General features: G+C 44.8%; 1 protein-coding gene across 5 annotated transcripts in view; it reads right to left on the minus strand.

The window, feature by feature from the left end:
* Window positions 1-15,371, minus strand: part of htt (huntingtin) — a 232,343-nt gene that overhangs the window by 151,042 nt on the left and 65,930 nt on the right. For all 5 annotated transcript variants that reach the window (XR_005942751.1, XM_041185572.1, XM_041185571.1 and 2 more), the window contains one exon: window positions 9,091-9,214. Coding sequence is in view for 4 of the 5 variants with exons in the window: in XM_041185572.1 (XP_041041506.1) it covers window positions 9,091-9,214 (124 nt within the window). In the remaining variant the exon portion in view is untranslated. The remainder of the gene's footprint in view (window positions 1-9,090; window positions 9,215-15,371) is intronic.

The following is a 15,371-nucleotide window of genomic DNA, read 5'->3' on the forward strand; positions in this document are numbered from 1 at the left end:
CCTTCCAAACCCGCAACCTCCACTCCTTCGACAGCTCCTTCCAAACCCGCAACCTCCACTCCTTCGACAGCTCCTTCCAAACCCGCAACCTCCACTCCTTCGACAGCTCCTTCCAAACCCGCAACCTCCACTCCTTCGACAGCTCCTTCCAAACCCGCAACCTCCACTCCTTCGACAGCTCCTTCCAAACCCGCAACCTCCACTCCTTCGACAGCTCCTTCCAAACCCGCAACCTCCACTCCTTCGACAGCTCCTTCCAAACCCGCAACCTCCACTCCTTCGACAGCTCCTTCCAAACCCGCAACCTCCACTCCTTCGACAGCTCCTTCCAAACCCGCAACCTCCACTCCTTCGACAGCTCCTTCCAAACCCGCAACCTCCACTCCTTCGACAGCTCCTTCCAAACCCGCAACCTCCACTCCTTCGACAGCTCCTTCCAAACCCGCAACCTCCACTCCTTCGACAGCTCCTTCCAAACCCGCAACCTCCACTCCTTCGACAGCTCCTTCCAAACCCGCAACCTCCACTCCTTCGACAGCTCCTTCCAAACCCGCAACCTCCACTCCTTCGACAGCTCCTTCCAAACCCGCAACCTCCACTCCTTCGACAGCTCCTTCCAAACCCGCAACCTCCACTCCTTCGACAGCTCCTTCCAAACCCGCAACCTCCACTCCTTCGACAGCTCCTTCCAAACCCGCAACCTCCACTCCTTCGACAGCTCCTTCCAAACCCGCAACCTCCACTCCTTCGACAGCTCCTTCCAAACCCGCAACCTCCACTCCTTCGACAGCTCCTTCCAAACCCGCAACCTCCACTCCTTCGACAGCTCCTTCCAAACCCGCAACCTCCACTCCTTCGACAGCTCCTTCCAAACCCGCAACCTCCACTCCTTCGACAGCACCTTCCAAACCCGCAAACTCCACTCCTTCTACACCACCTTCCAAACCTGCAACCTCCGTTCCTTCGACAGCACCCTCCAAACCCGCAACCTCTACACCTCGACAGCACCTTCCAAACCCGCAACCTCCACTCCTTCGACAGCACCTTCCAAACCTGAGACCTCAATCACCTAGAAGGACAAGTGCAGTAGGTGTGTGGGAACACCCATGCAAGTTCCCCTCCAAGCCACACGATCCTGACTTGGAACTACATTGTTGTTCCTTCACTGTCACTGGGTCAAAATCCTGGAACTCCCTTCAGAACAGCACTGTGGGTGTACGTATACCACATGGACTGCAGCATGTCAAGAAAGCAGCTCACCATCATCTTTTCAAGGGCAATTAGGGACGGGCAATAAATGCTGGCCTAGCCAGCAATGCCTACATCCTGTGAACAACTAAATTTTAAAAATGGGCTAAAGACCATCCTACTTCTAAAAATGCACTCAAGTCACCACATCAGCCTTTAACGAAGGGTTTTGCAAAGCTGGGCCTCTAGGACACTGTACAATTGAATCTCCAACATGCCATAAACATCCAACTTTCTTACAGAGCTTTCTATAAGGCAGGACTATAAAATTCTCTTTCTTTTATTAATTATAATCCTGCTTTGAAGATCTGCCTCCTGAGCTTCTAGACTTACATATGAAATATATGAAATGATGGGCAAGAAAAAGGGCGCTGATCCATGAAGCCTGCCACACATTCATGATGCCCTAAGCATCATAACTAGCCATTTCCTATCCCACAACAGCCACTCAGAAAAACAAGCAACAGGGAGGAAAAAGCAGGATCACAAAGGGGAAAATATTCTGGAAAATTCCTTTTGACTGCGCTCCCTCACTCCTCCACCAACCCCAGACAATAAAGTACACAGTACTAAATAGGTTTATTCCTCGACATAATCCTCTTTGCATTGAGATGATGGCTCAAAGCAGTACCCCATTCTAATGCAATCTCCACCAAAATCTCAAAACTCACTACTCCTATAATCTTCAGACCATTATGAACCAAGCTTGCCATTTCTTAATCACAACTTCCTACTTTACCTTAACTTTCTTACACATCACTTTTAGGAACACAAGAACAGCAATTCATTTCAGAGAAGAAATATTGGGGAAACCTAAGGAACAAAAATCCAACAAATCCCCAGGACCCTGATGGCCTACACCCCAGGGTTCTAAAGGAGGTAGCTGCAATGATAATGCATGTGGTTATGATTAATTCCCTAGATTCTAGAACAGGCCCAGCAGATTGGAAGTTAGCAAATGTAAGACTGCTACTCAAGAATGGAGGGAGAGTGAACAAAAAGAGAACTACAGGCCAGTTCAGCTGACATCAATCATTGGGAAAGTGCTGGCACCTATTTTTAAGGAAATCTTAACAATGCACTTAGAAAAGCATAGTACAATCAAAGTCAACATGGTTTTACTAGAGAAATCGAGTTTGACAAACATATTAGAGTTTTGAGGATTTAACTACTAAGTGCAGGAAAATGGTGTTGAAGTAGATCAGCCATGTGAATGGCAGAGTGGGCTCAAAGGGCTGAATGGTCTACTCCTGCTCTTAATTCATACTCACATTCATAATTAGCAAGGTAGATAAAGGGAAACCAATAGATGTAGCATACAGGGAGATGGTGTGTAATCCCAGGCTAATGATCTGGGGGCACTGGTTCAAATCACTACGGCAGCTAATGGAATTTAAATTCAACTAATTAATATATCTGGAATATAAAACAAGTTTCACTAATGGTGATCATGACAACTATTCTCGACTGTCATAAAAACACATCTGGTTCACTAACGTCCTTTGGGGAAAGAAATCTACCATCCTTACCTGGTCTGGCCTACATTTGACTCCAGGCCCACAGCAATATGGTTGACTCTTAGCTGCCCTCTGAAATGGCCACTCGGTTCAAGGGCAATTAGGGATGGGCAACAAATGCTGTGACGCCCACATCCCGTGAAAGAATTAAGAAAAAAAATACTTATATTTCCAAAAGGCATTTGATAATACAACAGGTTAACATGCAAGATAAGGGCTCACAGAGTGGAGGTAATATATTAGCATAGATGGAGCACTGGTTAATGGAATGAGAGTAGAAGTTAGGGATAAATGGGGCATTTTCAAGTTGGCAGACTGTAACTAGTGGAGTGCTGCAGGATAAGTGCTCAGACCTCAGCTATTTACAATCACTTAAGCAAAGAGTCCGAGAGTATGAATCTAAGTATGCTGACGATACAAAGCTCGGTGGGAATATAAACTGTGAGGAGGACACAAAGAGGCTGCAAAGAGAGATTAAGTGAGTGGGTAACAAGATGAGTGGTGGAGCCTAATGTGGGTAAGTGTGAGTTTATTCATTTTGGCAGTAAGAGTAAAATAGAAAAGCAGAATCTTTTTTAAAAGACATGAAACTCGTAAATCTTGATGTTCAGAGGGACTTGAAAATACTTGTACACAGGATACAAAGCTAGTATGCAAATGGAACATTAACCGTCTTTGTAAGGGGATTGGGGTACAGAAGTAAAGAAGCCTTGTTCCGATTCTGCAGGGCTTTGGTGAGACCACACCTGCAGTACTGTGCATAGTTTTGGTCTCCATATTTGAGGAAGGATACGCTTGTACTGGAGGCAGTACACAAAGGTTCACTAGATTGGTCCCTGGGATGAAAGGCTGAGGAAATTGGGCTAATGCCCTTTGGAGTTTAGAAGATCAGAAGTGATCTCATTGAAACATACAAGATTACAAAGTGGCTTGGTACAGTAGATACTGACAGGTTGTTTCCCCTGGCTGGGGAATCTAAACCACAAGGGCACAGACTCAGGATAAGGGGCATATCATTTAGGAACAAAATGAGGAAAAATGTCTTCACTCAAATCTTTGGAATTCTCTACTCCAAAGGGGTGCGGATGTTCCAATGTTGAATATATTGAAGGCCGATATAGACAGATTCTTGTCCCAGGAAACTGAGGGATCCAGGGATCGAATAGGAAAGTACAGTTGAGACAGATGATCAGCCACGATTGTACTGACTGGAGAAGCAGGCCTATTGGGTAATATGGTTTATTCCTGTTCTGATTTTTTATACTCTTTGTAGGAGTAGGCCGTTCAGCCCGAGCTATCAATGATATCATGCTGATCTGTGACCTAATTCCATATACCCACCTTTGCCCCATAGCCCTTAATATCTATGGTTAACTAAAAATCCATTAATCTCAGATTTATAATTAACAACTGATCTAAAATTAATCGCAATTGTGGAAGTGAGTTGCAAGCTTCCACCAGCCTTTGCACGTGGAAGCGTTTGTTAACTTCACTCACGACAAGGTTTGGCTCTAAGTTTTAAACCCTGCCCCCTAGCCATGGTCTCAGCCAGAAGAAGAGTTCCTTGCTACATACGCTGTCAGTTAACACAAGAACATAATATAAAGGGAATAGGCCATACACCCACTTGTGCCTGCTCTGCCATTCAATAAAGTCATGGCTTACTTTCTACATTAATTCCACTTTCCTACTTAGCCTCATAACCCTGGATTCTTTTTGTGTCCAAAAATCTGTGTTGAAAAGACTCATTGACTGAGCATCCACAGCCATCTGGTGTGAAGAATTCCAAAGATTCACAACAATTTCATTCCTGAAAGGCCAACTCCTTATCCTGAGGTTATGACCGCTAGTTCTGGATTCTCCAGCCAGGGGAAACAACTTCTCAGTATCTATCCTGTCACACAATAAGAATTTTATACACTTAAATGTAACCACTTCTCATTCTTCTAAACTCTCGAGAACATTCTACTTAATTTGTCCTCACAGGACAGCCCTCTTATTCCAGGAATAAATTTATAACTTGAATTGATATGGCTCCTTTAACGTAGTGAAACATCGCAAGATGCTTCACAGGAACACTTCCAAACAACTGAGCCACATGATGATGATATTAGGGTAGATGACCAAAAGCTTGGCCAAAAAGGTACGTTTTAAAGAGTGTCTTAAAGGAGGAAAAAGAGGTTTATGGAAGTAATTCCAGAGCTCAGCACATTGGCAAATGAAGGCATGGCCACCAATGGCTGTGGGATTAATTGAGGATGCTCAAGAGGCTGGAATTGGAGAAGTGCAGATTTATCAGAGGGTGCTAGGACTGGAGAAGGTTATAGAAATGTGGGGGTGAGGCGCAAGGACATGGAAGAATTTGGAAACAAGGATGAACATTTTAAAATTGAGGAGTGGCTTAATCAGGATTAATGTAGGTCAGCGAGCACGGGAATTAAATCCTTTGTCGCACCCCTTCTGACGTATATCCTTCCTCCAGTAAAGTGGCCACAACCCACAACTGTTCTTAGTACCTCACATGTGATCTCACCAAAGCCCCATATAATAGCGGTTACAATAAGTACTGAGTATCTTGAAATGTTCAATCAAATCACCCCTCAACCGCCTAAATTCCAGGGAAAGCAATCTTACTTTGTGTAATCTGTGCTTTTAATTTAACCCTTGGAATGCAGGTATCAATCTAGTAAATATGCACTGTACTCATTTCAAGGCCAAGATATGGTGCTCAGAATTGAACAAAATAGTCCAAGTTTGGTCTGAGGCTTTGTACGGCATTGTATTCTGGGCCTCTAAATTTAAAGGCCAGATTTTCTGTACTTGTTCATAACATTTTAGTAACCTTTGTGCATGGGCCCCAAATTATCTTTGGATCTCCAATGTTTTTAGCTTTCCACAATTTATAAAGTATTCTGATCTATCTTTTTTAGGTCTAAAGTGGATTACCTCATATTTGCCTATTCTAAAATCCATTTGCCGCAGTTTATTTATTCACTAATCTATTAATGTAAGAGCATGACAACTTAAATAGGAGCAGGAGTAGGCCACTGAATAAGATCTTGGTTGATCTGATTGTGGCCTAGCTTCACTTTCCTGGCTGCCCCCCATAACCTTTGACTCTCTTGTAGATCAGAAATCTGTCTAACTTAACCTTGAATATATTCAATAACCCAGGCTCCAACGCACTCTCAGGTAGAGAATTCCAAAGATCAATGACCTCCTGATTGAAAAAATTTCTCTCCTCGGCCTTAAATAAGAGATCCCTAGTTCTAGATTCACTCACATCGACCTGATCAAGCCCCCTAAGAATCTGCCATATTTTGATAAAATCCCTTTATAGTTTTTTGGTTCCACCTGTACTGTGTATAACAGCGCCCATCTTTGTGTCTTTGGCAAACCTGAATATCTGGCTCATTATTTCATCTCATTATTTAAGTCATTAACAAATAGGGAATAGTTGAGGCCCCAATATTAGTCACATTCTGCTAATTCTTCCATTGGCAGTGCCCTGCGCTTTGGGCCTTGACTCAAATATCCCAATTTACAAACAGAAGTTGCCTTCTGCAGAAAAATCTACAATCTCTCCTTCACTCTCCATAAAATCCTGTATATTGGAGGAGATAATCCAGAACATGTGGTATGTGCAAACTCTGACCCCCTGATCAAACAAAACCTCTGAGGAACTCAGTGTCGTGCAGATCAAGGAAGGAACATAGCCAGTTTAATAGGAAACAGATAGAGCTGAAAAAAACTTTTAGGAACTGCTGGGAACACTGTCAATGTGTGAAAAATTATCAAACTTTGACCAAGTGTAGGCATTAAGCTATTGTTTTGACTGGTTCAAAACCAGGTGCATCTTAAAACAAACATTTTAGGGTCATGGAACAATGATTAATCCCTTCCCCAGCGCTCACCCAATATTTGCCAGAGTTTGCTGAATTACAGGCAGTCTTGTGCCGAGGGCTTATGGAACTGGATTCAAGCTCAAAGTGATCTCACGTACGTGGAATTCACGGCAACAACTTTCATTTATATAGCACCTCCAACATAGTAAAACATCCCAAACGTGCTTCACAGGAGAGTTACCAAAGTTTGACATCGAGCCACGTAAGGAGTTACTAGGCTGAACCTTCCGAGGAATGGCACACTGCTCCCCCCTTTTTTTTTTTTGGAACCAAGATGGAGCTCCACATTTCTGGCCCTGACTTCTGAACCAGGCCTCTTCAGAAATGCAGAGTGTACCTAGCTGTTCAAGGAGTCTTTCCTCGTCGTGCAGGGTCTTCGGGGTAAGCCAAGCTACGTCCCCTTTTCATGGCATTAGCTGTCGTATTTTAGTAAGTCTTCATTTGCTAACACAGTGGAAAGCTTTGGGACATTTAAATTGTTTTTCAGTGCGTTAGTGAATGAGTGAGAGCGAAGTACGTGGCCAGGGCAGGTGGTGTGCCAGCTGGGTAGGGTGGTGGGGTCAGGGCAGGAGGAAGGAATTGGATAGTCGGGGGTGGGAGTCAGAGGGAAGTCTGAGGCGGGAGTCTGAGTGTCGGCTTGGCTAGGCAGGGTGTGTGTTTGGGGGGGGTGGGGGCCCACGGCGGCTGAGTTGGAGGCTCAGGGGAGTTGGAGGGGGAGACGGTTATTAGACAGGAGTTAGACATGATTCTTTTTCTGTCTAATGTTTTCTGGGTAACTATCCAGGAAAGTTAATCCAAACCCTACAAAGTCTCTGACTCTAACTTATACTGGGAGACGCTTTCGAAAGATGCCGGAGAATTGCCCACTGGCAACTGAAACTTCCCACCAAGTCCTTGGGACTTCTGAGGGCTCCCATAGCACATCCTCTGGGGTACATCCAGTCTCCGGCCATCCGGAGACCTGGGCCATTAATGCTAAGTGCTAAGCTTTTAAAGAACATCTTAAAGGGGGAAAGAGAGGTAGAGAGGTTAAGAGAGGGGATTCCTGAGCTTGGAGCTCAGGCAGCTGAAAGCAATCAAAATCGGGGATGCTCAAGAGGCAAGACTGGAGTCCAAGGGGTGAGGCCATGGAGGGATCTTAAAAGCTAGGACGAGATTTTTAACTTAGGCATTGCTTAACCCGGAGCCAATTTAGGACAGCAAACACAAAGGTGATGGGAAAATGGAACTTGATGCAGGTTAGGACACAGCAGCAGCTTTGGACAGCCTCAAATTTACGGAAGGTAGAACGTGGGATGCCAGCCAGGGGTGCACTGGATTTTTTGGAATGGCACAGAAATAGGTCATTTGGCCGAACTGGTCTGTGTCGTGTATAGGTTCCACGTGAACCTCCTTTCACCTGATAGCATCTCACTCCAGCAGCACATCCTTCTATTCCTTTCTCGCTGGTGTACTTATCTAATTTCCCCTTTACAGCTGGTCAATGAAAGAAACGTTCATTCTATCCATAGCCGATGTCTCAGCCATGGAGGGCCAGAATCTAATAAACTGTGCCACTGTACACCTGCTTCACCCAAAACTTGAATTCGGCAATCCTTTCTGGGAATGGCTTTGCAAGCTTTCAGCAGGACCACAAGATATAGTATTTTGTAGAAACAAACCCGAGTAATACATACTGGACAAGCTCAAGCAACGGACACCACAGCCCTAATACATTTTAATAAATGTACTAATTTTTTCTGATCAGGTGTATAAGATTCTTCCATTCTTTTCAATAAGAATTGATGCTTCAACTCTAATCCTTACCAGCCATTATTGCCAAAAGAGAAACCAGTGATCAATTTTAAAAGAATACATTTATATTCTGTCCTGATTATTTTACATACAACCTACAGCACAGAATCCATGCCAGTGTTTATGGTCTCCTTGAGCCTCCTTCCACCCAACTTTATCTCATCCTGTCAGCATATCTTTCTACTTTTTTTCTCCATGTATTTATCTAGCTGTATTCAGCTCAACTGCTCTTTGTGTTCCATTTTCTCACTACTCTCAGGATAAAGAAGTTTTTCCTGAATTCCCTGCTGGATTTATCAATGACTATTTTATACTCATGGCCCCCAGTTTTCATCTCCACCACAAGTGTTTGATATTGTGCCATTTCGTGCCCTCAAAAACAAAAATGTTGAGTAATACAATGGAAATGGTTACACATCAAGGATGGAGAGGAGTCAACACATAATGAAGAGTGTTAAGTAATGCATTCCTAAAAATGTTAAGTACATTGTTTTAACATTGTCAACAATTAGGTTTAGAACAAGAATGCCATTTCAAATGAGACATTAAGGAATCAAACATGAAAATCCTTAACTTGGTCCCTGCAGTTAATATCCTGGTTTGCTTTAATAGGCATGACAACGTACCCAGGGTGGAACTTGTGAAGCCATCTAGAAGTGCATCTCCAGGAGTATTTGAGGTATCCTCCTCCTCATCTTGAAGCTGCCCGATCTGCATTGCTGAATACTGACTGTCTGTCCCATCGAGTACCTGGTTCAAACAAGTAGATTCAGTATTCATTTGCAATAACAGGCTTTTACAGGATTTGCAGCATTTTCCTGTTAACTGAATTCCCACTTCTTCCCCCCTCCTTTCGTCCAAAGTGTTAACTGCTCACTTAGTGTTTTCTGGGACCAGTCGCCTTCTCACTTCAATGATTAGAATTGGGAAGATAAAAGGGTGAACTGAGGGAACATCTCCAAAATTATGAGGGGTTTATAATTAGACAAGTGGTAAATCATGTGGTTTCCACTTATTGACGGAAGAGAATAGCAACGTCATCAGATAAGAGCAGGCTGATTTCTCTGGCAAAACGAAGTGAGTGGAGGCTAGTTTCAGAAAAGTAATGTGTGTAAAACCAATTCCAATCACTTACAGCAGTGTGGTCCCAGGTGTGATTGACAAGGGAATTGCTCAATCATCTCCACTCTGCTCAGAAGCAGGGGTGTCACTACGTGCAGTCGAGAAAAAAAATGGAAGCTGGAATTCACAGAATCACAAAGTCGCAGTGCAGAAGAGGCCCTTTGGCCCATCGAGTCTATACCAACACGTGAAAAACACCTGACCTACCTACCTACTCAATCCCTTTAACCAGCACTTGGCTCATAACCTTGAATTTTATGACGTGGCAAGTGCTCATCCAGGTACTTTTCAAAAGGATGTGAGGCCTCCACCACCCTCCCAGGCAGCACATTTCAGACAGTCACCACCCTCTGGGTAAAAAGGTTTTACCTCACATCCCCCCTAAACTTCCTGCCCCTCACCTTGAACTTGTGCCCCCTTGTGACTGACCCTTCAATTAAGGGGAACAGCTGCTCCCTATCCACCCTGTCCATGTCCCTCATCATCTTGTACACCTCGATCAGGTCACCCCTCAGTCTTCTCCGCTCCAAGTCTGTCCAACCTCTCTTCATAACTTCAATGTTTCATTCCAGGCAACATCCTGGTGAATCTCCTCTGCACCCCCCCCTCCAGTGCAATCACATCCTTCCTATAATGTGGTGACCAGAACTGCACACAGTACTCCAGCTGTGGCCTCACCAAGGTTCTATACAACTCCAACATGACCTCCCTACTTTTGTAATCTATGCCTCGATTGATAAAGGCAGGTGTCCCACATGCCTTTTTCACCACCCCACTAACATGCCCCTCCGCCTTCAGAGATCTATGGACACACACACCAAGGTCCCTTTGTTCCTCAGAACTTCCCAGTGTCATGCCGTTCGTTGAATACTTCCTGTCAAATTACTCCTTCCAAAGTCTATCACCTCACACTTTTCAGGGTTAAATTCCATCTGCCACTTATCTGCCCATTTGACCATCCCGTCTATATCTTCCCGTAGCCCAAGACACTCAACCTCACTGTTAACCACCAGCTAATCTTTGTGGCATCTGCAAACTTACTAATCCTACCCCCCCACATAGTCATCTATGTCGTTTACATAAATGACAAATAATAGGGGACCGAACACAGATCCCTGTGGTACGTCACTGGACCCTGGGTTCCAGTCACTAAAGCATCCTTCTGTCATCATCCTCTGTCTCCTACAATTCAGCTAATTTTGAATCCACCTCATCAAATTACCCTGTATCCCATGTGCATTTGCGTTCTTTATAAGTTTCCCATGTGGGACCTTGTCAAAGGCTTTGCTGAAATCCATATAAACAACATCAACTGCACTACCCTCATCTACACACCTGGTCACCTCCTCAAAAAATTCAATCAAATTTGTTAGGAATGAACTCCCTCTGACAAAGCCATGCTGACTATCCCTGATCAAACCTTGCCTCTCTAAGTGGAGATAGATAGTCTCCTTCAGAAATTTCTCCAATAGTTTCCCTACCACTAACATGAGACTCACTGGCCTCTCGCTCCCTGGCTTATCTCTACAACCCTTCTTAAACAGCAGAACCACATTAGCTGATCTCCAGTTCTCTGGCACCTCCCCCGTGGCCAGAGAGGAATTAAAAATTTGGGTCAGAGCCCCTGCGATCTCCTCCCTTGCCTCCCTCAGCAGTCTGGGACATAAATCATCAGGACCTGGAGATTTGTCCACTTTTAAGCCTGCCAATACCTCCAATATCTTGTCACTCCCTATATCAATTTGCTCAAGAACCTCGCAGTCTCTCTCCCCAAGTTCCATACCGTCATCTTCATTCTCTTGGGTGAAGATGTATGTGTTCAACACTCTATCGATGTCCTCTGGCTCCACCCATAGATTGCCTCCTTGGTACCTAATGGGCCCTACTCTTTCCCTGGCTATCCTCTTCCCATTGATGTACTTATAGAATATCTTGGGATTTTCCCTACTTTTACCAGCCAGAGCTTTCTCATATCCCCTCTTTGGTCTCCAATCCACAAAATGCTGCTGAAGCAGGCTCTATGAATTATTTAAAAATGGAATTAGATTTGTGCTTGGAAAAGATTGCTTAGAGGTTAGGGAGTGGGATAAGGTGGCTAGATTACAGCAACGCTGTGATCTTCCATCAAGGCTGTTGTTTCCCTGAAGGACAGGAAGCTAGGAAAGGATGAAAGGTTCGCTCTGTTTAATTAAGGATGACATTGATGCAATAGAGACAGATGACCTTAGTTCTGGAGAATTTTTTATTCATTCATGGGATGTAGCATTGCTGGCTGAGCCAGCATTTATTGCCCATCCCTAGTTGCCCTTGAGAAGGTGGTGGTGAGCTGCCTTCTTGAACCGCTGCAGTCCATGTGGCATGTGTACACCCACAGTGCTGTTAGAAAGAGAGTTCCAGGGTTTTGACCCAGCGACAGCAAAGGAACGGCGATATATTTCCAAGTCAGGATGGTGAGTGACTTGGAGGGGGAACTTCCAGGTGGCGTTGTTCCCAGGTGTCTGTTGCCCTTGTCCTTCTAGGTGGTAGAGGTCATGGGCTTGGAATGTGCCGTGTATCTTGTATTTGTTCCACGCTACTGCTACTGTGCATCGGTGGTGGAGGGAGTCAATGTTTGTGGATGTGGTGCCAATCAAGCGGGCTGCTTTGCCCTGTACGGTGTCAAGCTTCTTGAGTGTTGTAGGAGCTGCACTCATCCAGGCAAGTGGGGAGTATTCCATCACACTCCTGACTTGTGCCTTGTAGATGGTGGACAGGCTTTGGGGAGTCAGGAGGTGAGTTACTCGCTGCAGGATTCCCAGCCTCTGACTTGTTCTTGTAGCCACAGTATTTATACGGTTAGTCCAGTTCAGTTTCTGGTCATTGGTAACCCCTAGGATGTTGATAGTGGAGGATTCAGTGACTTGCTGCATTTGGACACAGACTGCTTCAGTATATGAGGAGTCATGAATGCTGATCATTGTGCAACCATCAGCGAACATCCCCACTTCTGACCTAACGATGAAAAGGTCATTGATTAAGCAGCTGAAGGCCAAGGACACTACCCTGAGGAACTCCTGCAGTGATGTCCTGGAACTGAGATGACTGACCTCCAACAACCACCTTCCTTTTTGCTAGGTATGACTCCAACCAGTGGAGGGTTCTCCCCTGATTCCAATTGACTCCAGTTTTGTTAAGGCTCCCTGATGCCACACTCCGTCAAACACTGTCTTGATGTCAAGGAGAGTCACTCTCGCCTCACCTCGAGAGTTCAGCTCTTTTGCCCATGTTTGAACGAAGGCTGTAATGAGGTCAGGAGCTGAGTCCCTGGCGGAACCCAAACTGGCCGTCAGTGAGCAGGTTATTGTTATAGCACTGTTGATGACCCCTTCCATTACTTGACTGATGGAGTGTAGACTGATAGGGCGGGAATTGGCCAGGTTGGATTTATAGACTCAGATGTCTACGGCACAGGAGGTGGCCAGCTGGCCCATCATGTCCACACTAGTCAACAAAGATCTGACTACACCAATCCCATTTTCCAACGCTTGGCCCATAGCCCTGGAGGATATGGCAAGCAAGTGAATATGTGAATGCTTCTTAAATGTTACAAGAGTTTCTGACTTAACCACCCTTTCAGGCAGAGAAAACCAGGCTCCCACACCCTCTGGTTGAAAACAATTCTCAACTTCCCTCTTAGCCTTCTACCTCTTTCCTTAAATCTATGCCCCCTAGTTAGTGGCCCCTCAACTAACAGAAAAAGTGCCTTCCTATCTACCCTATCTATGCCCCTCAATCTTTTACACCTCTAGGTTACCTCTCAACCTTCGTTGCTCCAATGAAAACAACCTCAGCCCATCCAATCTTTCCTCATAGCTCAGAACCTCCAGGCCAGGCAGCATCCTGGTTAATTCCTTTGCACTCTCTCCAGTGCAATCACATCCTTCCTATAATGTGGCAACCAGAACTGCACACAGTACTCCAATTGTGGCCCAAACAGCGTTTTATACAGTTCCAGCTTAACCTCCCTGCTCTTGTATTCTACGCCTTAGCTAAAAAAGGCAAGTATGCCATATGCCTTCTTAACCACCTTATCCACCTGCCCTGCTACCTTCAGGGATCTATGGATATGCACACCAATGTGCCACTGATCTTCAGTACTTTCCAGGGTCATGCCATTCATAGTGTAATCCCTTGCCTTGTTAGCCCTCCCCAAGTGCATTACCTCACACTTTTCCAGGTTGGATTTGTCCTGCTTGTGTACACAGGACATACCTGGGCAATTTTCCACATAGCCGGGAAGATGCCAGTGTTGTAGCTGTACTGGAACAGCTTGGCTAGGGGCGCAGCAAATTCTGGAGCACAAGTCTTCAGTACTATTGCTGGAATATTGTCAGGAACCAAAGCCTTTGCAGTCTCCAGTGCCTTCAGCAGTTTCTTGATATCATGTGGAGTGAATCGAATTGGCTGAAGGCTGGCATATGTGATGCTGGGGTCCTCCACAGGAGGCCAAGATGGATCATCCACTAGGCACTTCTGGCTGAAGATTGTAGCAAATGCTTCAGCCTTATCTTTTGCACTGTTGTGCTGGGCTTTTCCATCATTGAGGATGGGGACATTTGTGGAGCCTCCTCCTCCACTGAGTTGTTTGATTGTCCACCACCATTCACAACTGGATGTGGCAGGACTGCAGAGTTTAGATCTGATCCATTGGTTGTGGGATCACTTAGCCCTGTCTATCACTTGCTGCTTATGCTGTTTGGCACACAAGTAGTCCTGTGTTATGGCTTCACGAGGTTGACACCTCATTTTTAGGTATGCCTGCTGCTGCTCCTGCCATGCCCTCCTGCACTCTTCATTGAACCAGGGCTGATCCCTGGCTTGATGGTAATAGTAGAGTGAGGAATATGTCAGGCCATGAGGATACAGATTGTGTTCGAGTACAATTCTGCTGCTGATGGCCCACAGTGCCTCATGGGTTCCCAGTCTTGAGTTGCTAGATCTGTTTGAAATCTATCCCATTTAGCACGGTGGTAGTGCCACACAACATGATGGAGGGTATCCTCAATGTGAAGGCAGGACTTCGTCTCCACAATGACTATGCAGTGGTTACTCCTTCCAATACTGTCATGAGCAGATGCATCTGATTAAGATCTATAATCAGTTTGTGTAGAGATGAGAAATAGTAAAGGTAAGAAGTCACTTGTGGGAGTGGTTTATAGACCCTCGCAACAGTAACCACACTGTAGGGCGGGGTATAAAGAAAATTTAATGAGGGCTTGTGAGAAAGGTATGGCAATAATCATGGGTGATTTTGATCTACATATAGATTAGACAAATAAGAACGACAAAGGTAGCTGGATGATGAGTTCAAGAATGTTTTCAGTTTCTTAGAGCAGTATGTTCTAGACCCAACCAGAAAGCAGACTATATGTCTGGTATTGTGCAATGAGACAGGATTAATTAATGACCTCATAGTGAAGGCGCCCTAGGTAGCAGTGATCATAATATGATTGAATTTTACATTCAGTTTGAGGGAGAGAGGAGTGGATCTAAGACTAGTGTTTTGAACTTAAATAAGGGTAATTATGAGAGCATAAAGACAGACTGGCTAAAGTGAACTGGGGAATTCAATTAAGGAATAGGTCAGTAGAGATGCAGTGATAAACATTAAGGAGATATTTCAGAATGCTCAGACAAAAGTACATTTTAGTGAGAAAGAAAGATTCTCAGGGAATTACGCTCCAGCCATGGCTAGCAAAAGGAAGTTAAAGGTGGTATCAAATTGAAAGAAAAAGCAGAAAATTCC

Source organism: Carcharodon carcharias, chromosome 4, assembly GCF_017639515.1.
Source record: "Carcharodon carcharias isolate sCarCar2 chromosome 4, sCarCar2.pri, whole genome shotgun sequence".
Lineage (NCBI taxonomy): Eukaryota > Metazoa > Chordata > Chondrichthyes > Lamniformes > Lamnidae > Carcharodon > Carcharodon carcharias.